General features: G+C 39.7%; 1 protein-coding gene across 1 annotated transcript in view; it reads right to left on the bottom strand.

Moving 5' to 3' along the window:
* ERC2 (ELKS/RAB6-interacting/CAST family member 2) overlaps positions 1-25,622 on the bottom strand; it is a gene marked incomplete at its 5' end in the record, with an annotated part of 568,754 nt that overhangs the window by 114,181 nt on the left and 428,951 nt on the right. Inside the window, one exon of the mRNA XM_083352921.1 lies at positions 3,572-3,719. Coding sequence (XP_083209047.1) covers positions 3,572-3,719 — 148 coding nt within the window. The remainder of the gene's footprint in view (positions 1-3,571; positions 3,720-25,622) is intronic.

The following is a 25,622-nucleotide window of genomic DNA, read 5'->3' as shown; positions in this document are numbered from 1 at the left end:
GCTTGCGAACAGTGTGGCCCTGTATAAGGATACCCCTTCTTCCCATAAGTATAGTTGGATGAACATTCTTTTGCCGGGGGGGGGGAAGAAAGAATAGGAGAGCCCTTAATATGACACAGCCCTTTAAAAAGATACAGATGAAAACAGATTCTTCTACCTTTCTCTTTCCTCTTCAGAATCTGATCTGCTATAGAGGGAAGTCAGCTTTACTTGGTCTTCCATACATGCATTTACAAGCATGGTCTGGTGATCACAGTTTGGAAGAAAACTAGTAAAGAGAAAAGCCTGATCCTGATCCACAAGTCCAAAATTCTGTTTCAGAAAAGCCTACATAGAATAAGAAGCTAAAATTAATGAGTTCTTGAAACAAACCAAAGTTGTGATAAGTTACAAAGCTGATCTGGGAAGGAAGGTTCTGAGTTTCAAACGTACAAACCTTCAGTTTTGGGAAGTCTAGGTTTGCTGATCATTATAATAAATTATTAGTCCTTTTTGGACTCCAGGGACAACTGTAAATGGAGAAAAGTCATTATCTCAGGCATTTAAGAAATTTCTGGTAATGTAAAGGTAACAGGGAAGAATACATGCCTTTAACCTGCATGAATGCAGACTACCTGAACAAAGTGACTAAGATCCCAGGAACATCCCTCTTGCAATAGTGCATTTATCATTGCCTGAACCCACCTAGAGGTCTCCATCCAGGAGGCTTTCCCCATCTAGGACTGACATGGATCTAATTGACAGGTAACTGTGCTGACAGCACTGAGGACCCTGTCCACTTCATCAAGTCTGATAGGATCCAACTGTTTCAAGATAACTGGATAAGGCATCTCTAATAGCCAGTTGTCAGTCCAACTAGCTGTCAACTAGATCTGTGTCTCTCCTGGTTGGTGAAAGCTAACAATTATAACATGGATAGTAGCTGAAAAATTGAAAAATGACATGATACTTTTGGGTGTTTAAAATAAATAATTATTTCTTATATTTTTATCTGGAGCTTTTTCCAAAGAACAAAAAAGGAGGCATAGATATTCTTTTTATTTATTAATTTGATTAGTGGCTAATTTGTTTTGAGTTCTCACTTTTTAAAAGGCATTTTGTGTAAACTAGATAAGGTTAAAAAGGTAAAGGTTCCCCCGCACATGCATGCTAGTCGTTTCCGACTCTAGGGGCTGGTGCTCATCTCCGTTTCAAAGTCGAAGAGCCAGCGCTTGTCCGAGGACATCTCTGTGGTCATGTGGCCGGCATGATTAGACGCCAAAGGCACACGGAACGCTGTTACCTTCCCACGTAGTGGTCCCTATTTTTCTACTTGCATTTTTACGTGCTTTCGAACTGCTAGGTTGGCAGATCCTAAATTTTCAGAATAACAGAGTTGGAAGGAACTTGGAGGTCTTCTAGTCCAACCCCCTGCTCAGGCAGGAAAACCTATACCATTTCAGGCAAATGGTTGTCCAATCTCTTCTTAAACACTTCCAGTGTTGGAGCATTCACAACATCTGGAGGCAGGTTGTTTCACTGATTAATTGTTCTAACTGTCAAGAAATTTCTCCTTAGTTCTAGGTTGCTTCTCTGCTTGATTAGTTTCCATCCGTTGCTTCTTGTCCTGCCTTTAGGTGCTTTGGAGAATAGCTTGACTACCTCTTCTTTGTGACAACCCCTGAGATATTGGAACATTATTATCCTGTCACCCCTAGTCCTTCTTTCATTAAACTACACATACCCAATTCCAGCAATCATTCTTTATTTGTTTTAGCCTAATCATCTTTAACCCTAATCATCTTCGTTGCTCTTCTCTGCACTCTTTCTCAACATCTTTTTTACATTGTGGTGACCAAAACTGGATACAATATTCCAAGTGTGGCCTTACCAAGGCATTATAAAGTGGTATTAACACTTCACGCAATCTTGATTCTATCCCTCTGTTGATTGATTTGATTGATTTATTATATTTATACGCCGCCCTTCTCCCTAAGGACTCAGGGAGGCTCCCAACAATAAAAACTAAAAAAGAACATGAAAATACAAAATTTAAAAAAGAATTAAACAGTAGATATATTCAATACATAGTAATTTAACCCCATAAAACTAAATTTAAAACCATAGTCAGTCCAGGCCCGATTGTTGAAACATCCATGTCTTCAGGTCACGGCGAAAGGACCGAAGGTTGGAGGCCATCCACAGCTCCGGAGGCAGCTCATTCCAGAGGGTCAGCGCACCCACAGAGAAGGCTCTCCCCCTAGGGGTTGCCAGCCGGCATTGCTTAACCGATGAAACTCTGAGTAGGCCGACCCTGTGGGAGCGAACCAGGCGATGGGAGGTTGACAATGGCAGCAGGTGGTCTCACAAATACCCCAGGCCTAAGCCATGTTAATGCAGCCTAGAACTGTGTTGGCTTTTTTGGCAGCTGCAGCACATATTTAAGTGATTGTCCACTAGGACTCCAGAATCCCTCTCACAGTTACTACTATTGAGTGAGGTACCACCTATACTGTACATGTGCATTTGGTTTTTCTTGCCTAAATGTAGAACCTTACTTTGTTCACCATTGAGTTTCATTTTCTTAGATAACGTCCAATGTTCAAGTCTGTCAAGATCCTTATGTATCTCAAGTCTATCTTCTGGAGTGTTGGCAATTCCTGCCAGGTTGATGTCATCTGCAAATTTGATGAGTTCCCCATCTATCCCCTAATGCAAATCATTGATGAAGATGTTGAAGAACACTGGGTCCAGAACAGAGCCTTGGAGTACCCCACTGCATACTTCCCTCCATGTAAATGCAGTTCCATTGAAGACTACATGTTGAGTGCAGTTGGTCAGCCAGTTACGAATCCATCTGGTGGTGATGCTGACTAACCCACATTTTTCTATCTTATCAAGTAGTAGGCTGTGGTCTACTTTATCAAATATCTTACTGAAGTCCAAGTAAATTATATCCACAGCATTCCTCTGGTCCACTAATTTTGTCACCTTGTCAAAGAATGCAATAAGATTTGTCTGGCATGATCTGTTTGTGACAAACCCATGTTGGCTTAATGGGTTATAATATCTTTTAACAGTAAAGGAAAAACACAAACATATTTTGTTAATTAATTGCAAACAAATTTTGGGGACAAGAATGTGTGCCTGTGTGTATACACGTACAACTGGTAATTACAGTATAACTGAAGCAAATTATAACTAGGTTTGTGCTGAAATCTAGTCACATATATGACTTCCAAATAAACCTGCAAAAGATTCACAATTGGACCTTCCAGATAAGCAAATAGTGCAATAATACACAGGAAATAAAGTTAGTTGGATTCTGTATAAGCATATCTCAAAATCTTACTGGCTATTATTGTATAATCAGTAGTTAGATGTGAAAGGAAAAACAAGATATATATGGAATAAACTAACTCTAAATTCAACTAAAGACCAGTAAAATAGTAGACAGATGACATATATTTTGATCCTCGCTTTTCCTCCAGATGTCACAAGGTTTGTTTTAAGGCTTAGCTTAAAGTCAGAAGAAAACCGAGAGAATAATCTCAGAGTCCCTAGAAAGAAATGGGGAGAAAAGATTCCCAACCTGTTGTTTTAGCTGATGGACCAATCTGTCTTTTTCTCTTTTCAAAGCCATCACTTCTTCCTGCGTTTTCTTTTTCTTTGAAGCAGACAGCTCAAGCAAGGCAATGTTTGCATCTTTTTCACTAATGGCAGCAAGCAATGCTTCCTGTCTGAAAAAGAAAGAAAGAAAGAAAGAAAGAAAGAAAGAAAGAAAGAAAGAAAGAAAGAAAGAAAGAAAGAAAGAAAGAAAAAGAAAGTCAAACCTCTGGGCAATTTTTTTTAGAAAAAAGAATGTTTTATAAAATCTAGAACCAAGAAGAAAATCACATTAAGATTCTTCAATACATGTTGAATTTTAGCTTGTATACATGGTACCCTAAATGTATATTTTTTGGTGGTTTTTTTTGATTTGTATAAATATTCTTGTAATCTAATTTATGACATAATTGGCTAGTCGGATATTTTATAAGGGATTGTGCATGAATACTACTATTTGCATGCATGCCTCGTGCATATAGATCTGATGCACCAGCGCTGTGGTGGTGCAGTGGTTAGAATGCAGTACTGTAGGCTAATTCTGCCCACTGCCAGCAGTTGGGCAGTTCGATCCTGACCAACTCAAAGTTGACTCAGCCTTCCATCCATCTGAGATCGGTAAAATGAGGACCCTGATTGTTGGGGGCAATATGCTGACTCTGTAAACTGCTTAAAGAGGGCTGTAAAGCACTGTGAAATGGTATATTTATTTATTTATTTAATTAATTAATTAATTTATATACCGCCCTTCTCCCGTAGGACTCAGGGCGGTTCACAAGGTTATTTAAAAACAGATACAATAGTTACAAAACTTAAAATCAATTAAAAGAATTATGTAAACCTTGCAATAAAACCCCAGTTAAAAAAAACAGTTAAAATCCCAATTAATATGCTCAGACCAGGCCAGAGAGCTCAAAGAGCCAGGTCTTCAGGTCCCGGCGGAATGAGCAAAGGTCAGGGGCAGTCCTAAGCTCTACAGGCAGCTGATTCCAGAGGGCTGGCGCACCCACAGAGAAGGCCCTCCCCGTGGGTATTGTCTGCCGGCAATCTTTTACCGGCGGTACCCTGAGAAGACCCTCCCTGTGGGAGCGCACAGGACGAAGGGACCTTGATTCCGGCAGCAGGTGCTCCCTCAGATATCCTGGACCCAAGCCATTTAGGGCTTTATAGGTCATAACCAGCACCTTGAATCTCACCCGGAGGGCAACCGGAAGCCAATGCAGTTTGCGGAGCAGAGGTGTTACATGGGAGTATCAGGAAACCCCCATCACAATCCGCGCAGCTGCATTCTGCACCAGCTGAAGCCTCCGGGTGGTCTCCAAGGGCAGCCCCATGTAGACAGCGTTGCAGTAGTCCAATCGGGAGGTCACGAGTGCATGAGTAACGGTGCGCAGGGCATCTCGGTCCAGGTAGGGCCGCAACTGGCGCACCAGGAGAACCTGGGCAAAGCCCCCCCTGGTCACGGCTCCTATATGGTCTTCAAAACTGAGCTGTGAGTCCAGGAGCATGCCCAGGTTGCGAGCCCTATCAATGGGGGTAACACCTCACCCCCCCATCATTAAAGGTGGAATAGACTGGTTAGTCTGAGATGCCAGTATGCACAGCCACTCAGTCTTGGCAAGATTGAGATGAAGCCTGTTTCTCCCCATCCAGACCTGGACCTCCTCCAGGCAACGGGACATCACGGCGAGGGCATCACTGGGTTGGTTCGGGGTGGAAAGAAAAAGTTGGGTATCATCAGCATACTGATGATACCCCACCCCAAAACCACAAATGATCTCGCCCAGCGGCTTCATATAGATGTTGAACAGGAGGGGAGAGATACATCTAAGTGTTATTGATATATATGGAATGTGGTATAAATTAAGACCATCTCTGCAAAACCATATCCAGATTTTCTTGGAACAGCAGAATTCAAGCTAAACTAATGTTAAATTAATATGTCACCCTGATCTAATAAAGAATCTAAGGCACTCAGTGAGTCTTGCTACTTTCCATACTATTTTCAAACCTACAGCATACCTCAAGTGGCTTAGACAGTCATTTACCAGTTTTTTATTGTTAAAAAATGATTTTTAAATATTTTTTTCAAGTTTAACTATAAACGTACTCATCCATCGCTTAGTTGCAAGTTTTACCATTTTACAATGGGTGATTACACTTTTCACAAATTATTTTATCAACTATGCGTAAAGCAAATTATTTCATCAACTATGTGTAAAGCATGATCAACAAGATGTCAATTCTGCCATTTTTTTCAATAGTTTTCATAATTCAGTACAATTCTGGGGTAACTGACTAAATTACAGTTAGTCTTCATGAATCACTTAAGCAAGGAACTCTCTGAGGATTGACGACAAAAAAGTGTGTTTCAAGAAAGTTTGGTTCTAATTCATTGCTGCCAATCCCCCAAACCATGAGTAATTGTAGCTATGATGAAAGCAAAACTTATCACGGTTTTTTGAAGGTAACCAGATTTCTTCAGACATTGCCCACGTATTCAGAAAAAATGCTAAAATTAATTGTGACAAAGTTTGTGTGTATCTGATGTATGCACCCATGCATGTGTTTAACATATTGGGTTCTATTTTATAAATTCATGCTTCAAATAATTAAACACAATACACCCAAACAGTTTAGTCAATATAATTATAACAGTTTATAGCTTTTAGAGGGAAGCCTACTCTAGCTTTAGATAAATATGAAGACTTTGTAGAAAGTCATCTGGTCAAAATTCAGAAAATGTGTGGACTCAGCTCTATGAAAACCTGGAAATACCAAGAGCAGTGATAGAAAAAGCAAGCTTGTGGTGAGATTTTGAAGAATATTTAAAAGAATCCTTCATTTCTACTGGTTTAGAAAAAAAATTGTGAAATGGTCGTGAAACCACTATAAAGACATAGCAATAAAGTCTCAAGATAATTTTTTCTATCTCCTGTCAAACACAAAAAGTATGCCTTTTATTAGAGCCATTAAAGGGATTTTGGTCCCAAACCAGGATGAAAGTTGTCTAAAAATTATTGCAAACATTTGATGTAATTTAGGACTATCTGGAGCTGTGAAACAATCACATGCTCTTGATATTAGTCCCCAAGCAATGAATGCACACATATTCACATTTCTGTCACCTAAAAGAAACAGAACATGGGGAATAATATATTTATAGGTAATTATAAATATGTAATAATAATAATAATAATAATAATAATAATAATAATAATAATAATAAGTTGGAAGGGACCTTGGAGGTCATCTAGTCCAACTCTCTGCTCAGGCAGGAAACCCTATACCAGTGGTGGCGAACTTTTTAAAGAACGAGTGCCCAAACTGCACATGCATCGCCAGGCGCTGGGCAGCTGTGGCCCTCTGGGTGAGCGTGGCCCACTGGGTGGGTGTAGCTACGGTGGTCATGGCAGACTGGGTGAGAGAGGCCAGGGTGGGCATGGCCAGTTCAATGTTGCTCCTGGGGAGGGATCCTTTGGGGGCCAGGCAGGGTTGGGGGAGATCTACGGGGTCTTTGGTGGGTGGGCATGGGCAGGAAGGCATTTTGCTCAGCTAACGGCTTGGCGAGGGAATGGGGCAGCTACACCCCCTGCCAAATGCTGCCATCTCATGAAAGCAGGCTGAAAACTCCAAAAAGCGACAAGGAAAAAAGTTAAAACAGAACACTGTCTCACTATGGTTTTCTTCCCTGAGGGGATGGGGAGCATGGGGGAGGCTCCTGAGCCCTGCAGCTCTTCTGAGGAGGGAGGTGAGTGGGGAGGGGCTGTGCTGGGATCTGGGCTCCTCGTGTCTTATGCTGCCTGCCTTCGCTCTTCTGCTGCAGATGCCGCAGCTCTGTTTGCCTGGGATGCACATGGGGCTGATGCCTCACTTGCTGTGCCGGGGTGGGGCTGTACTGGGCTGGGCATGGAGCCTTCTGGCCGCTTCTTCCCCTGCGGATATCAGGAGAGCCCACCCCACCTACCACTCATCCCGGGGCAGTTGCCACACTGGCACTCTCCAGCTTGTCGCCAGCCAGATAGGTGCGCTGAACTCAGGCCTCAGGCAAATGGAGGCCGGAGGGAAGCGAAAGCCACGGCTGCTCATCTGCACTCTGCTGCCACAGATGCCACGGCTCCACTTTCCTGGCAGGATGGGGGCACGCTCATGCACGGGGACGCACGTGGGGCTGCTGCCTCGCTTTCCATGCCATGGCTGGGCTGGATTGGGCACGAAGCCTCTATGCAGCTTATTCCCCTGCAGACATCTGGAGCACCCACCCCACCTACCGCTCACGATGTGAAACAAGCTGGACACTTTGACTATTTAAAAACACTGCATCTGGTTCGTTGACAATTCTGGTGGCTGGGTTTGAAATGGGATGTATAGCATCTGAGGTACTGCTCCACCATTGAGTTTGCTTTTTCAGCCGCCCCATTCGTAGATGGTTGAATAGCTGATGACAGTCCTTGTGACGAGCCAATTAACATGAGGAAACCCCTCCAGAACTTGGCTGTAAATTGTAACCCTCGGTCTGAGATTATCCACTTTGGCACACCGTGCAGCCTGTAAATGTGCTTAAGAAACATCTTGGTTAGTTTCTGGGCTGACAGGAGTTAGTTTCTGGACTGACAGGCGAAGAAATGAGTCTGATTTGAAAAAAGATCTATCACAGTCCAAATCACCGTATTCCCCCTACTTTCAGGTAACTCCACTATAAAATCCATAGCAATTTCTTCCCAAGGCTGCAAAGGGTTTGCAACCGGTTGTAATAGTCCAGGGGCTTTTCCCAGAATTCTTTTCATGGTGGCACACACTGCACAGCTCTTGACATAGTTCTGCGGATTATCAGCAAACGAACTGGACTGACCTCCTCCCTTTCACAGAGATGGCTTACAATAACTGTTCACAGCAGCAGCGGTTTTACGCCTTTTAAAGTTGCCACAGGAAAAGAATTCAACCCAATACCCAAATATCCCCAGTGACCTTCTGCTTCCCAAACGCTTGATCAGTGGGTGAGGAGGAGGAAGGAGGTTTGGGACAAAATGAAAATCGCTTCTGTGATATACATATAAATCAAGCAGATAAAAAGAGGGCTCCCCAAAGGTCATTCCTGGTTGGGGAAAAAGTTTACTTATCCACAAAATATTTATGACTTAAGTTGCCTAGTAAGAAGTTGGGACCAAAGTATTTAGGTTCCTTCCCCATTGTAAGAATCATTAACCCAGTCATGGTGGTGTTAAAGCTTCCTAGACTGTTAGGGAAAGTCCATCCTGTGTTCCTTTGTAGCCTACTGAAACCTTTTTGGGGTTCTACCTTACGACCTCCCCCTAGGAAGGCACCTGGATCTCTAGTGGTAATGGACAGACCCATTATGAGGTGAAGCATATTCTTGATTCTAGCTTTTTTAAAGGAAAGTTATAGTACTTAGTGCAGTGGAAAGGATATCCATTGTCTGAAGCTACATGGGTAAAATCTAGTGATGTAAAAGCTGACAGGCTGATTAGTAAATTCTATGAAAAGCACCCTAATAAACCAAGGGGCAACCCCTAACCTATGATTTTGTTTGAATTGCAGGATTTATCCTTTTTCTAATGGGGGCCAGATGTCAACACTCTAAACATTGGATGTTCCTGCTCTGACAGCTGATGAAAATTGCAGTGATTTTCTCTTTGCTTTTAACATGCTTTTTCTGGTATTTAGAAATCAGGTGCAGAAAGGGGGGTTTGGGATTAAAGCTTGAGCCCAGATAGTCATAACAACAACGCTGCTTTGTGGGAACCCAAGGCTGAGCTGATGATGTTTTGGCGGGTTGAGGAGCTGGGGTAGGGATAGGCAACCTTGGCTCTTTTATGACTCATGGACTTCAACTCCCAGAATTTTTGGGAGTTGAAGTCCATGAGTCATAAAAGAGCCAAGGTTGCCTATCCCTGAGCTAGGGAGAAAGCCCATGTTTTAGGCTAATTGGAGAATGTGATTTATGACAGCTTATTGGGGTTATTGCACTTTGTTACTTTGTATCTGGGGGAAGGGAATTTAGTTTTTCAGTTCAACTATGTAGTGCCAATACTTTGTTTCCTGAATAAAATGTTCCTTAAGGGAAAAAAATTGCCTTGAAGTTTTTTTGATGGGTTTCATCTATCGGAACCATGACAGCAGGTTGTTCCACTGATTAATTGTTCTAACTGTCAACATATCTATATGTTGAAGATATTAATCTCAAAATAAGGGTTAAAATGTAAATAATAAATAAATAAATAAGAGACATTTCGCATATACTTGAAAATGATTAGCAATGGAACAAAACAAGCACTAAAACAGATTTAATAACCTTACACTATATTCAGTTTTTAGAACGACAGAGCTAACGAAATAAACAAAAATGGTTTTCGCTTGCACTGAGAAAAAATGTGTGTAGAATTAAAGAAATGTTCTGTGCTGATTGCTGTCAGGCAGTTTAACCCTCTTGAACAGTCTCCCAGAAGCCTTGAAGAACAATCCATTGCTATGGTATCTCGAAGTCTATTTAAAAGAGAATAATGTAAACACTTTGGCTTCATTCCCCAGCTTGGTTAGTCAGAGCATAGCCTTCTAAGCTCTGTCAATAGGCACCAAGTTGAGTAAATCAAAAGTGTGAGGCAATATAAAATGAAGACTTCAATACCAGGATTTCTGAAAGCAAGTTTTCCCCATGTATAATTCCCACCAATGTAATCATACAAAAGTACTTACAATAGACTTTGTCACTGCTGTAGTCATAAAATGTATAATTAATTGCAAAATAACAATTAACATATAATTAATACCACTTGACCTGGAACATATATCCCACCTTTTATGTTCTGATCATAAGCCAATGGAAAATAAGCTATTCAATCATCCTGTCACCTTAATTGTTGTTTTCTTTCCCTTCTGACCCTGAGCATTCAACTTTAGGTTCCGTAGGAGGTGATTTCAGAAAAACTGTGATGAGAGATCCCATTTGAAGCAACTTCTTTCTTTCATTTACCCTCTGCCCCCAACCAAACATGCTGTTAATCTACCATGGATATAGATGTAGATGATTCTTTAAATAAACAACCAGAGCTCTATTATCTGCACTGAATGCATATTTCCTTTTGAAAACAATATATTATGTCACACCTGCACAACTGTCCCAAAATCATAATTTGTGGAAAAATTCAATGCCACATATGACATTCTAGATTTATGTATTGTGGCAATGGCTGACAGAGCCATTTCTCAGGAAAAGATTTTGGAGGCCAGTCCCAAAAAAGGAAATACTGGTAGTTACAGCTCCTGGAACTAACACTTCTCCACAGATTCTTCCCATGTACATAACAATATATGAGGGGAAGGCATCACACCAGGCCCCCTCCTCCAAGCTGGCTCCCATTCCTCATCTTTCTACAGACAAACTATGGTGTGTAAGGACCTCATATACCATGCTATTTCTCACCATGCACTACTGCACAAAAGTCATGGAAATCTGATCCAATGCTGCTCCATGCACAGGGAAGTAAATCCAGAGAGAGTACAGCCATAGAGCCACACATTGAAAGGTTGTTTAAATTAGTTTCAGATACTGTGTTGTGACATAGAAATATAGCTGTGCACTATATAGTCCTCCTCAGTCATCTTTTAAAAGCTGGAAAAGCTGAAGGGTCATGATGGAAGGTAAAAAATAGATAAATGTTACTGCTGAAGATCTGATATAATGTGCTTTTTAATCTCTTAACTAGACAGGTAGTGCTTGCTTACTGCTTGCTTCATTTAGCAGCTGCTCAAAGTTACAAAAAAAACCAACCCAACTTCGTGACCAATCTTTACATTTCCATCATTGCAGCATCGTATGGTCAAGTGATCACCATTCAGGAGCTTCACAACTGACTTGTGGCATGTAGAGTTAATTAAAAAAAAGTCATGTTCATATGGTTTTCTGCTTAGCCATTAAGTTACCAATCTCAGTTGTGGTCACTAAGTAAGAACTTCCTGTATCAAAAATAAATCCATTCTGTGTAAATATTTGCCACTGACTCCAACTAGTCTTCAAGAACAATACCACGTGGTCAATATACAGGTCCTACTGCAAGGTTAGGAATGCATAGGCAGCAGATCAGCACTATAAATGAGTTAGCAATTCAGTTGAATTTAATGAAAGTATTCTTGGCTAAAGTTAAAACATTTTTGCATATAGAGCACAAAACCATATGTACTCACAAATACACATGGGATAATAATTGAAAAAGCAGATACAGAAATTCATGGATAATCACACCATTATTTATTGTCAATTTCAATGATCAAAGAACATAATTGCATGGAATAGTTTTCATTAAGACGTGTCCACAGAAAAAAATATCCAGAAATGAATAATTCTGGCAATTCCCATGCTAACACATGAAGAAGATGTTGTATTGAAAATTATGAATATGAAATATCTGGATTCACTAGGAATTGTATGAATTACACTAACTGTATTTGAATGAGAACCACAATAAAATAATGGCTTTGAAATCATTGTTTTGAAATCATTTGAAATCATTGGTTAAAAGTAATCATTTTAATTTAAGAAGAGATTGGATAAGCATTTTTCTGAAAAGGTGTAGGATTTCCTGTTTGAACAGGGGGTTGGACTAGAAGACCTCCAGGGACCCTTCTGACTCTGTGATTCTGTTAATTCCGGTCAAGTATTATGTTATCAGTACAACGGAAGCTACAGAACCCTAAAATATTAAAATAACAAAATAACCTAAACCTAGATTTCCATAGTAAGGAAAAATAAAAAATAAAAAATAGTTTTCTTAGATGTGGCAAATGTTGAAACAGCTATGTCTAATTATAATGCCAAAGGCATGACATGAGTTAATTTCATCAAAGTTATCAAACATGCCTATGAAAGTATGAATTAATAAACTAGTGATATTTGTATGTTATATCATGAGGAATGGTGGTAATGGAAGGACCAGAAAGAGCTTTGGAAAACAAGTCACCCAGACTCGCCTTGGATAGTAAGATCAGCAGCATATTAATTAAATAAATTTTGCAATAAATTTAACAATAATAAAAAAGTTTGAATGAATGGAATCGAGGGGGAAAAATATAAAAAGCATGATAGATTTAAGTCTTTATGGTAGAATACTGAGTGAACTAGTGAAGGATGGGAAAGGTGACAAAAGCTTATGCATGGGAAAAGAGACCATTTCTTGGTTGGATAGAAATGGGCCCTGAAGGAAAAAAACAATACATGGAAGAAAGGGAAGAAGGCCCCGTGAGAGGAAATCTAATGCAGGAAGAGAAACTAAATGACTTGCATGAAGAAGTATTAGGAGATACATCAATCTCACATCAGAATAAATGGAAAATGCACTAAGGAAAGAAGATAAGGATGCTGAGTGAACAAAAATGAAATAAATTGTAACTTTTTATTCATGGAAGTTTTATCAATGGAAAATATGAAAAAAGATGCTTTGTAGGAATAATGATTTGGATGAAAAATGCATGTAATTGCAGCCAAAACTGAGAATGAGAGAAAAATATTGCATAAGGTAGAGTCAGACTATTAAAGTATTTGCTATATACTGGGGAATTAACAGTGAGACCATTAGTTTAATATGGAATTCAGTTTTATACAGGAGTGGAGAGTAGGGATGAGAATAAAAAGATCAGGGGTAGAAAATTGATAGAACATACCATAAAGAATCAAAGAAGGTAATCCTAGCATCAGCCCATGTGCATCATGGGCTGATGTGACTTGCCTGCCTGCCTTCCCTCTCACCTTTCGACCTTCCCATCTTTCCCTCCTTTCTCCCTTTCCTTCCCTTATTTACTGAGAAACATATACTTCTGAATCTCTTTACTTAAGTCATCCTCACTTCAATAACTATCTATGGAAGAGGACACTTTTCTTACCACGATAGCAGCAAAGCAAGCAAAGTATTTTCAAAATAAGAAACCAAACTTAGCAGGAAATAGACACACATCTCATACTGTCATTTGCAGACATCAGACCAGATTTTAAATTTAAATTTTAGATTTTTACTCTTAGACTGAAGAGTACTAATGAAGTTACTATCCAAATATCACTGTGGAAAAAAAATTCTTTTCGAAGCTCCTTGCTAACTTCTTAAGCCAACTTTAATTTAAAAGCTGTAGAGTGTCAAACTGCAGCAGATCTGAAGGCAGAACATTGCTGGGAGGTGAGGAAAATATGGAACAGATCCAAGTTATTTCAAGAATCGAGGAGAGGAGAGGTTCAGACAACAGCACACAAATATTTCCTTAATTAGCAGTTTAAAGATAGGCATGAAAAGAAGTCAGATACCAGATTCATGTCGACTAATTATGACTTCCTTGTTAAAAGAACTGCTGCGGGCATTTCCAGGAGCGGGGGATGTCAAATTTGAGCAAGGCAACTGAGTCATTGATCTTCTTTGGTGGGTAAATGTTTCCCAAATTTGTTACAGACAAGAAACCAGCCTTTAAAAAGGCAGATGAAAATATTTAGAAAGAGGAGGTGCACTGATCACAAACTCCAGAAAGTTATTAGACTAGCCCAGGTTTCAAACAGGCAGAAACACATACAGGGAAATGGATCTTCTCAAACGTAGCTGTGAGTGAATACTTTCCTTGTATTAAGTAGACTAGGAAATTATTTAATGTTTACTAAAGTTCTTTTGAATACTGTCCAAAAATGACATTAAACTCCATGTATTTTAACCTTTCTTCAATAATAAATAGATATAGTAAAATTACCTTCCTGTTTTCACTGTAATCTTCTTATTGCTAATGAATATTGGGCTCCCCAAAATGTAGGAAGTAGGCATAGGCTTTATGAACTAGGAATAACTTTTACTTGGCTTACGGAATCATCTGAATTTTCTCTTATTTATAGCCAGAGCATTAAGAAAGGATCACAATTGTAATCTAAAATCCTGATGATGCTGATGATGCAATAAAAGGGGTATTGGTATTTGAAGCAAATGTAATTCTACTTTGGCAACTGAAATCGAACCATGTGTGAAACGAATTTGCTCTGAAATCACTGTGTGCTACATAATCAATAATTAGGTGAGATCACATATATATTTAGCTTTGTTAAACCAATTAATAATATCACTGTTTTGGATAGTGTTTAGATTCTAAAAACTCTAAAAAGTATAGAGTTTTTCCAAAAAGTATACTGAATTAAGAACTTTATCTAAGTCTAAGTTAAATTAAATTAAATTTTAAAAATTAAATTTAAGTTTAATTTACAAAAACCCAGTGAACGGGTATATAATAGATGGCAAGTACTCAACAGCAGTAACTATGAGAGGGATCTAGGCATCCTACTGGAAAACCACTTAAGTATGAGACAGCAATGTGCTGCAGCTGCCAAAAAAGCCAATGGTGTCCTAGGCTGTATCAGTGGAAGAATACTATTAAAATCACAAGAAGTATTACAACCATTATTATATACTGCCTTGGTGAGACCATATTGGAATACTGCATCCAGTTCTGGATACTTCAATACAAAAAAAGAGTACAGAGAAGAGCAACAAAGATCATTAGGAGGCTGGAAGCCAAAACATATGATGAACAGTTGCAGGAACTGGGTATAGCCTAACAAAGAGAAGGACTAGGAGTGACATGATAGCAGTCTTCCAATATTTGACAGGCTGCCAAATAAGGGACAACTTATCCCCCAAAGCACCTGATGGCAAGACAAGAAGTAATGGATGAAAACATATTCAAAGAAAGATCCAATCTAGAACTAAGGAGAAATATCCTGACAGATAGGACAACTAATCAGTGGATTGGCTTTCCTCCAGAAGTTGTGAATGCTCCATCACTGGAGGTTTTTAAGAAGAGATTGGAGAAACATTTGTCAGGAGTGGTATAGGGTCTCCTGCTTGAGCAGGGGGTTGGACTAGAAGACCTCTAAGGTCTCTTCCAACCTTGTCATTCTGTTTTCTGTATCTGGGGGAAAAAATCACAAATCTGAGTATTAGTGTGGCCTAATACTGCTGTTGCAGAATTTTCAAAGTAAAGATAGAGGCATATTTAGGAAAGACATTAGAATAATGGAGTTTATTTCTGAAATGAAGGTCCAGAGCAGTGTTCTCAACTCAGCAACTTTAAGTTGTGTGGACTTCAATTCCCAGTATTCCCCAGCCAGCATGGGTGGGAAAGAGTTGAAGAGTTTGAAGCCCACATAGCTTAAAATTGCTGAGGTTGAGAAACACTACTCTAGAGAAATACCAACATCAGTTTATTTGGGACACATTAGCAAAGATGCTGAACTTGTTATTAGAAACAGCAAGTTTATGTCTTAAATACCATTGCAACAACCCAAAGGAAATAGTGAGGAAAGAACAGAGTGTGGGATATTTTTATTGTTAAGTGATTTTTTTTGGCTGCTGTGTGATAAATTATTCTACTGTTTCTGTGAATTGCTGTCCTGGCAAATATATTATCAAAGCTACCATGTTCATAAAATCGACACTTTTGTATTTCAGGTCTTATATATTCATATTTCCTAGGCATGTTAATATTGTATCAGTGACTTTCACCACCCTAGCTATGAATTTATAACTTTCTCGTGAATATAAATATTTATTTACAAGATTGATATAGTGTCCAACTGATATAGTGTCAAACTCTACTGACAGTTTCCAAATGAGCCTACGTATTTCGCTGATACAATGAGGGAAGGAAGGAAGGGACCCTGTTCAAAAAAATAAACATATGAATGTATAATTATTTACTTAAATAAAATCTTAGCCTTGGTGTTCATTATAATGTTTTTATTTAAACCAGAAAGCTCTAATTTTAATTATATTATGTCCACACTGTCTGGAAAATGCTAGCCACTCGGCATTGATTATGGAGTGCCACATGAGTAACAAGAACCATATGATGAGATACATTTGAATTTGGATCATGTGTCCAGTCTTACTGCCTAGATCCACCTATAAACATACAACATTTGAAAAAGGATGCTGTAAACAAAATATCCTGTGGAATCTCAAACAAACTGCAGCACATCCCGAAAGTTCTGGGCAGTTCTGAATAACAAAAATGTCTAGGAAGTGTAAGAGGGGAGCTGAGCCCTAAGTATTTTACCACCATCAGAAGAGGGATTTTTTTATTTTTTGCCTCTGCCCAGTGGTGGGATTCAGGCAGTTCACACCACTTCGGCAGAACTAGTAGCTATTATTTTTGTTGCCCAGGCCCAGAATGGACTTCTAGAAGTGGCATCCACACAGAGAACCGGTTGTTCACATATTTGAATTCCACCACTGCCTCTGCTTATATGTTTTTCCCCTCCAGCCATAAACTAGGTGAACTAGTATAAGGCAGTTTCCCATGATCCTAAATAACTTTTGCTTCATCTTCAGCTACATAAAATAATTACATATGTATGTGTGTGTGTGTGTGTGCATGTATACATACATACATAAAAGCAGGGCTTTTTTTCTCATAGAACACTCAGAACGGAGTTCCGGCACCTTTTTTGGATGGAACTTTGTAGGGAGGGCAAGGTGGGTTATATGACATGTGTGAGTTCCGGCACCTTTTTCTTTTACAAAAAAAGCACTGCATAAAAGTAATGAAAAAGCCAATAAAGGGGATCAGCTACCTAATATGACACTTAATTTTTTTAAAAAAAGCTTACATTGCAAACTTCAGAGTACTGTATTCCCAGTAAATCAATGATTGACAGATACGTGTCTACGTAGCCCCAGTCCCAAACCCATAATACAGATAGTCCTCGACTTACGACCACAATTGAGCCCAAAATTTCTGTTGCTAAGTGAAACATTTGCTAAGTGAATTTTGCCTTATTTTATGATTTTTCTTGTCACAGTTGTTAAGTGAATCACTACAGTTGTTCAATTAGTAACACGATTGTTAAGTGAATCTGGCTTCCCCATTGACTTTGCTTGTCAGAAGGCCCCAAAAGGTGATCACATGACCCTGGGACACTGCAACCGTCATAAATATGAATCAGTTGCCAAGCATCTGAATGTTTATCATGTGACCATGGGTATGCCGCAGTGGTGTGAAAAATGGCCTTAAGTCACTTTTTTTCAGTGCCATTGTAACTTTGAACGGTCCCTAAATGAACTGTTCTAAGTTGAATACTACCTGCATTTGTGAAAATCGACTTATATTTATGCACTTAGCAGGCCAGGTCCGTATTTAAACTCCTGCCTTTATTATTTAAATATGCCATGCCCCCCCCCCTTATACCTCTGGCCCAGTTCCTCGGAGTAACTTATTCCTTTTCACACAACCACAGGTGTAGGTTTAATTCTGCTCTCCCTTCCAAGTATGGATCAACTCCAGCACAAGGAAAATAACCAGGCACACTGACAACTTCCCAATCACTGCTGCAAAGCTCCACCTAGGCAGCAGAGCTTGCCTTAACAGTGGTCCAGCCACTGCTAATGAGGTGATTTCCAAGCGAAGTAGTTAGGATTTTACTGCTTCTGTAAACTTCTCTAAACTGAAGTTTGAAGTAGAAATGTAATCTTCAACTCCCCAAGCAGTCCAGTTTGGCTACTAAAGGTGTTGTTTTACATTACCAAATGTTTTTCCCTTGTCACTCCTTTTTATATTTCAGCCTTCAGATTGTGAGCATTTGTTTCTCGCAGGACACCTCCCCTTGAATGGTGAGGAGGCATGTGTGACTAACTGTTAATGCTGCCTGCCAAACAAGAGCTCCCGGCCGGTGACATGACCACCTAGTGACCTTTAAAAATGTTTTAACAATGTGAAAAAAATATCTCCCTCTCGTAGGAAACAGCAATTCTCTTAAATTAAAAGTACATTGAATGTTTGCTTAGATACAGATAAATGGTATTCCGGGTCACCTTCTCTGTTTCCAATTTTGGCTGTTTGAAACCCAGCCCAAGACTAAATAAATAAACACCGATACTAAGAAGAAACTAAGAGCTCTAGAGCTGTGTGATTTCACAAACATCTTTTTTCCATTTTCTAAAATCTAAATGTTAAGCCAGATATAGACCAGGTAATGAAAAGAAACAAGTCTGGCAGCCCCTTTCCATGGCTCTTAGCTGAAAAGAGATCAAGCCAGAAGAAGGGGCTATAATTTGGCAGACTTAACATCTTTCAGAGTCTGCCGCTTGCAAGGCTAAGAGTTAAAGATCTAATGTTTACCAATTGAAACACGATCTCTCTGTTGAAAAGACACAGTGGCATACAGTACTTCCAGCATCCTCATCTCTGCATTAGCTTAGCAAGGTATACAAATTTCTGGGGGTAAGAAGGGAAACATTCCTTGCTAAAATCCAAAGATGTTACCGTTTTATGCACGTATGGTGCACGTGTGTGGTTTAATCAGATAATTGCCATTCCCACAGAGCCAAACAACATCAGGGTTTGAATGATTTGAACAGAATCTCAGCACTCACAGAGTAGAGGTTTACTGGTCTTAAGGCCAGCTCCCTTAACTTTGTGTGTTTCCCTTGGCAAAAGGAAGGGAGCCAGAGGTTTCTATTGCTGCAGTTAAAATGCTACTTGGAAGTTATATCTTAGAGGTATATCTCAAGACTTCTCAAATTTAGATGCCACCTTTTCAACAGAAACATTTGGAGAGCTGGAATACACTTTTGCTTTCCAAAAAACATATAATAATAATAATAATAATAATAATAATAATAATAATTATTATTATTATTATTATTATTATTATTATTATTATTTAATTTCTATACCGCCCTTCTCCCGAAGGACTCAGGGTGGTGAGGAGAGAATGGTTGCAGGATCTGTGTTTGGCTAGTGTAGAGAAAAGAAGGAGTAGGGGGGGACCTGACAGCAGTATTCCAGTACTTGAAAGGTTACCACAAAGAGGAGGAGGTCAACTTATTTTCCAAAGCACCAGAGGGCAGGACAAGAAACAAATGGATGGAAACTAATCAAGGAGAGAAGCAACCTGAAAATAAGGAGAAACTTCCTAACAGTGCTAACAATTAACCACTGGAACAGCTTGCCATCAGAAGTTGTGGTTGCTTCATCACTGAAGGTTTTTAAGAGACTGGACAGTCTCTTGTCTGAAATAGTACATAAAGGTATCCTTTTGAGCAGGGGGTTGGACTAGAAGACCTTGAAGGTCACTTCCAGCTCTATTCTGGTACTTGTGCTTACCTATGCCAGGGCTTTTCAACCTTTTCACCCATTGTACCACTTTTACGATATGGCAACATCTGATTGCCACCAGTCACCTAGCAAGGTGTCAAAAACTTGATGACCAAAAAAAAAAAGAAAAAAGTGATGAAGAACAGGTCGTCCTCGACTTACAACAGTTCACTTAGTGACTGTTCAAAGTTACAAAGGCACTGAAAAAGTGCCCCCCAAGCCACAGCCGAGCAAGACACCTGCCTGCCCGCCTGGCAGCGCTCTTCCTCCTGTCTGAGGTTTTCGTTGTTGTGAGCATGTCTGTTGAGGATTGGCAACAGGGGTGGGGTGGGGGTGTGTTTGTTTTTTATTCCCCCCCATCTGCTGGGTGGTTGCAGCAGGTTTTGGTCACTTCACGTGCCCCTGGGACACTGTGACCGTCATAAATATGAATCAGTTGCCAAGCATCTGAATGTAAATCACAAGATCCAGCTGATCGACGCTTCTTCTGGGCTCAGCAAAAGCGCTGGGATCAGTGCTGAGCTCCAGCTGGAGCCTGGCACTGATCCTGGTGCTTCCGCTCAGCCCTGACAGACCTGCAGCTCCAGCCATCTCTTGCTTAGCCTTGTGCGGTGCTGCCACCGCTTCAGCTCATTCCCCTCCCCCGCTACCACTTTTCTAGGATGGTCGCGTGCCACCTGCCAGGTGCCAGTGTACCACAGGTGGTACCCGTACCACTGGTTGAAGAGCCCTGGCCTATGCCAATCATTTGTCCCCAGGCCCATGTCTTTTACTGCTTTCCCACTTTATCCTCTTTTAGGTCCTAGGAAGTTCATGTCCTTCTGACCCAGTGATTGGCTGCTAGTACTGAAAGCACTTATACCTGTTTGACAGATTTGAGGGAGAGAACCACAAATTTAAATCACAACTACATACGGCAAAGAGATTTTGAACATGGTCATCTAGCACTGAGTAGTACTAATGATACTACCAAATTTGGGTAATGAAATGTCTACAAGAAAACAAACAAGCTCAGAGAGCACCAAAGACCCCTGATTTCAGTCCTGAGCTACAAATACTCTCCTATACCAAAAGAGGACCTGCTAATACCTTATTTTATAATATCTCATTTTAGCCAGTTTCATACATTTCATTTCTAATATTCAGATCACATTTTGAGTACTATGGCTGGTTCAGGTGTCAGAGAGCTACGAGACAGCCACGTCAAGTTCACCGTAAAGTTCTATGCAGTCCAGGGCACCTCCTCCCATTTTTCACCTGAGGTGTGAAGAAAACATCAAAGCAGTTTTATTGTGGAGAGAATGAATAATAATCAGTTCTCTTTTCCTGGACTCTGAAGTTTCTTCCTCAACTTAATAGCAAGGTGTGCAAGGATGGGGGTGGGGGGTGTTAATCAGGTCTTTGGGGAGGAGAAGGGGGCACCAATTCAGACTTCTCAGTCTCCAGATCTCCTGCCCTGGTGTCTGGAACAGAAAAAATGGGCACTTAGGGGAAAGACTGTGAAGCCAGGTACTCTTCTCTTCATGAATAAGGAACAGATACCAGTAAACAGTGACTGGTAGGCTAGCTATGGCTTCTCTTCTACTTGTTTTTTTTCTTAAAGTTAAGTTCTTTCTTACCCATTTCTGAAGAACAATGAGAAAAGCTGTCTCTGCTGAAATGCCCCTGGGCAAAATTATTGAGAGTTTTGGTATGTACTCTTTTCCAAAAGCAAAAATCTAACTCATCTAAGCTAATATACTGTATCTTCTTCTTACAATTCATTTTGTATTGTAATACAGCTATTAAAGATGGAGAACCCGGGAGAAGTAAAGAGGAGGCAAGCTCTTATTCAGCATAACAGCCTTGTTGGAAAGATAAGGATTTGTCAAACTGACTTTTAAGAGCTAAGAGCCCTGTGCTCAGTTGCGTAAATCAGTTCCTCATTTCTCAGACATTTTTTTTCTACAGTTGTGGATTTTATTTTATTTAAAAAAACAATATTACAATTAAGAACAAAATTCATTTGTAAACTATCCCTACATTGAAACTGGAGATAACATCAAAAATATATTATTTTTTATGTTCCTTTGATGCTCTTGAAATATGCATTGTACGTAACAAATAAAGTCATGTCTGCACATAAAAAAATTCCATGTACAAAATGGGGCAAAATTTCAATCTCACCTTCACAGAGGCCATATTGTCTCTTCTTACTGTACCTTGCAGGCACCTCTGAGATGTTTTTATTTTTTACAAAAATATACAACACTAAGATGATTTAACCACACTCTCAAATTTTGTAGAGGAGATATTGAGAATGAAATATGAAAAATTCCCTTTCTGTGGAGAGATTATGTTGTTGTCCATAAGTATGAACAGAAGGCCATTATTATACATGTTAACTGTTCAAATCACATTGCCCCAAATATCTATATTTATAACAGAAATATATCCATTTAAAAGTGTGTTGGTTTCTTTTTTTATTATTCTGAAAACATATAATGTATAAAATAGATTATATATAAGGGATGGGAGGATTTGTCTGTGAATTTTATTGGGAGATATAAAGAAAGGGGTTTTTTTATCACAAGATTCTTTTAAATGCTTTGAGTAGTTAAGTACTTAATTTAGTGTAAGTCCTTTCCGGCACATTCCTTTTCGAATTACCTGAATGATAGACACTCTGAGATTTTATAGTTCATTATAAACAAAAATGCACTTAAAGAGAGATAAAGTCTATTTTCCTTCTTTAAAAAAGGAAAACAATTCCGCTTAGGTTCAGCTAGTTCTTCTTTGTCAACTATTCCTAAGTGTTTCTTACCCATATGTTTAAAATGTAGTAAATCACACCAATTACATTCTTTAGACTAGAATACTTTGTTTCAGGAGCAATAAAACATGTTCCCAATCACTCACCTAAAAGAGAAACAGCTTAAAGGTTATCAGACTATTGGAGATAATAGATTCACTCAGAAAAAAATATTAGATTTGGGGCTGGTTTGTTTTTTACAAAAATGGAATGGGGAAAAATAAAACTGATTCTATTTCATGGTCTGTAGAATAAGTAGATGAAAATGCAGCTATAATGGGAAGAATAGCTACCGGAAGGATAGAGCAGAGTGTAGACTAGATTGAAGATAATAAATCCTGTCAGATTATTGTGATCAAAACAGAAGATAAGAAGGAGAAAATGTTTAAATTTTATAAAGATAAGGAAAACATTCTTTAGTCCTGAGACTAGTGTAGTTTAGATGAATTTGGAGGTTGAGGCGGGTAGGTTGCTGGAAAAAAAAGGGTTTTGCTGGATTCAGTTGCCAGAAATAAGTCCTAACTCTTTTTGATTGGCAAGGTTTTGGAGTTAGAATTGCATCCTAGAAAAACCAGAGTGATGTTTAGAGTTTTCTTCTAGTAATCTCGCTTTCCTTAGTTCTGTACTTCACATTTCTAAAAGATAGTTGTTAATTTTTTAAAGAAATATCTCCCCCCTTCACTTTACGTCTATTGAGGCTTTGAAAATGATAATTTAGGATGTTACTGAAGCTCAAAAGTGGATCTGAGGATTTTCAGCAGTAAAAAAAAAGTAGTTGCTCAAAAAATATCAGTATGCGAAATGCTCATGAAACCATGAATTCCTGCAGTTCTTGAATGAGTTTTTTAAAAATTATACAATACCTTATTTGTTGCTTGAGTGAACATTTCAGTAAGTGTTAAGTTGCGGACTTAAAACCATCTACTAATCTCTTACTTGTGAATAAGCATGCACAGGATTTCATAGTTAAAAAAAAATAGACAGGAGTAAAACAATCCTGTCCTCTGTAAAAAATCTCCAAACCAAAGGGTAGTACAGCCAAAGAAAATGAAACGAATGAAATAAAAGTATGATGGAATTTAAATGATCACACTTGCAATACTGCATCCAGTTTTAGTCACCACGATGTAAAAAAAAGGTGTTGAGACCCTAGAAAGAGTACAGAGAAGAGCAACAAAGATGATTAGGGGACTGGAGGCTAAAACATATAAATAACGGTTCCTGGAATTGGGTATGACTAGTTTAATGAAGAGAAGGATGAGGGGTGACAGGATAGCAGTGTTCCAATATCTCAGGGGTCAAGCTATTCTCCAAAGCACCTGAAGGCAGGACAAGAAGCAATGGTGTGGGCGTGGTCTGTGTGGGTTGCATCCGGCCCGCAGACCACGTGTTTGACATGCCTGGTCTCAGTGATATACATAGTTAATATGCAACTAAAGTCATAATCATCTGCCAGGAAAAGCATTTAAAATTAATAAAAAGACAGAGGAGGATGCACTCTGACAATATAACCATTTCACATGTTCCATACTTCCAGAAGGTTAGAAGGGTGGGGGTATAATTCACCATGGGGGAATCGTGTTCCAGAGGGCAGGTGCTGCAGTAGAAAAGGCTCCCTTTTTGGATCCTACCAAACAAAGCTCCTTGGCTGTTGGGGCTCATAGAACATAGAACAATGGAATTGGAAGGGACCTTGGAGGTCTTCTAGTCTACTCCCCTGCTCAAGCAGGAGACCCTATACCATTTTAGACAATGCCCCTTCTGTTGAACCTGATGGTAGCATCTCTTCCCCTTGTCCTTCAAGGTTATTCTAATGCAGTGTTTTTCAACCACTGTTCCGTGGCACACTAGTGTGCTGCGAGATGTTGCCTGGTGTGCCGTGGGAAAAATTGAAAAATTCGAAAGATTTTTTTAAAAAATGTCAAATTTTCGCCCACTAGGCGGGCGCCGGACTGTGTCCTGGGTATGGGGGGGTGGGGTTTTGACTCCGCCCTCGGCCAGCAGGGGCACCGATTGGCGCTCCTCAGGGGGACACCCTCCACTTTTCTGATGTCCGGGCTGTGATTGGTCCAGACTCCAGCCTGGACCTATCACAGTAGGACATCATCTTCCGACTTCCTTCCCACCCGAGCACAGTGTGCGCAGCAGTGGAGAGAAGAAGACGTCGCGACTTGAGTCACCAGGAGGACCGGAGCAGGAGGAGACGGACGGAGACCAGGACTCGGCGGGAGTCGACACTGCAGAGAGACCGCATCCGGATTGCTATAAAAACTAAATACAGAGAGAGACTGAGAGCTGTTGACGAAGAGCTACGTGTGTGTCTTTCTTCGATTCCAGCCAGAATATCAGCCAAACAGGCCCAGGTTGCACACTGAATAAAGTATTTTATAATTTTTCATATTTCTGTTTACTTACTATTTCATAATAAAGTAATTATAAAATACTTTCTTTGTGTTTATTTGATTCCTATTCAAGAGAATTACTTTATATATAGTCAATATAGGCACAGAGTTAATTTTTTTAACATTTTCTAATGGTGGAGTGCCTTGTGATTTTTTTCATGAAACAAGTGTGCCTTTGCCCAAAAAAGGTTGAAAAACACTGTTATAATGTACCACTACACTGGCAACCAAAACAGCTTGCACAGCAGAGGTACAACGTATGCAGTTCTTAGAGCACACATAACTGTCAGGACCACTGCATTCTGTACTAGCTGAAGCTTCAGGTTGCTCTTCAAAGTGAGTCTTATGTATAGCACAGTACTGTAATCTATCCAGGAGGTGACTAGAACATAAGTGACTGAGAATAGGAATGGGCACAACTGACACACAACCCAAAGCTATGCAAAGTCCCACCTCCCTGGCAGCAACAGCCACCTGCTATTTGAGCAGGAATAATGAATCCAGGCTTGCCAGATTGCACACTAGGTGTGTTTGGGTAGTGTAATCCCATCCAGCACAAAAGATGGTACTGTAAATCCCTTGATACAGAAGATTCCCAAAACCCAAAGCCAATCAATCTTGTTAAAGTTCAGTTTTTCTTAAACTAAAAACCATATAAGATGGTTTGCATTTCTTATCCCAAAGAGGTGGTTTTCCCTGATTTAGAAATACATATT

This window comes from Vipera ursinii, assembly GCF_947247035.1.
Source record: "Vipera ursinii genome assembly, chromosome: 2".
NCBI classification, from domain to species: domain Eukaryota; kingdom Metazoa; phylum Chordata; class Lepidosauria; order Squamata; family Viperidae; genus Vipera; species Vipera ursinii.
The sequence above is the reverse complement of the archived record's forward strand: the minus strand, read 5'-3'. Positions and strand labels throughout refer to the sequence as shown.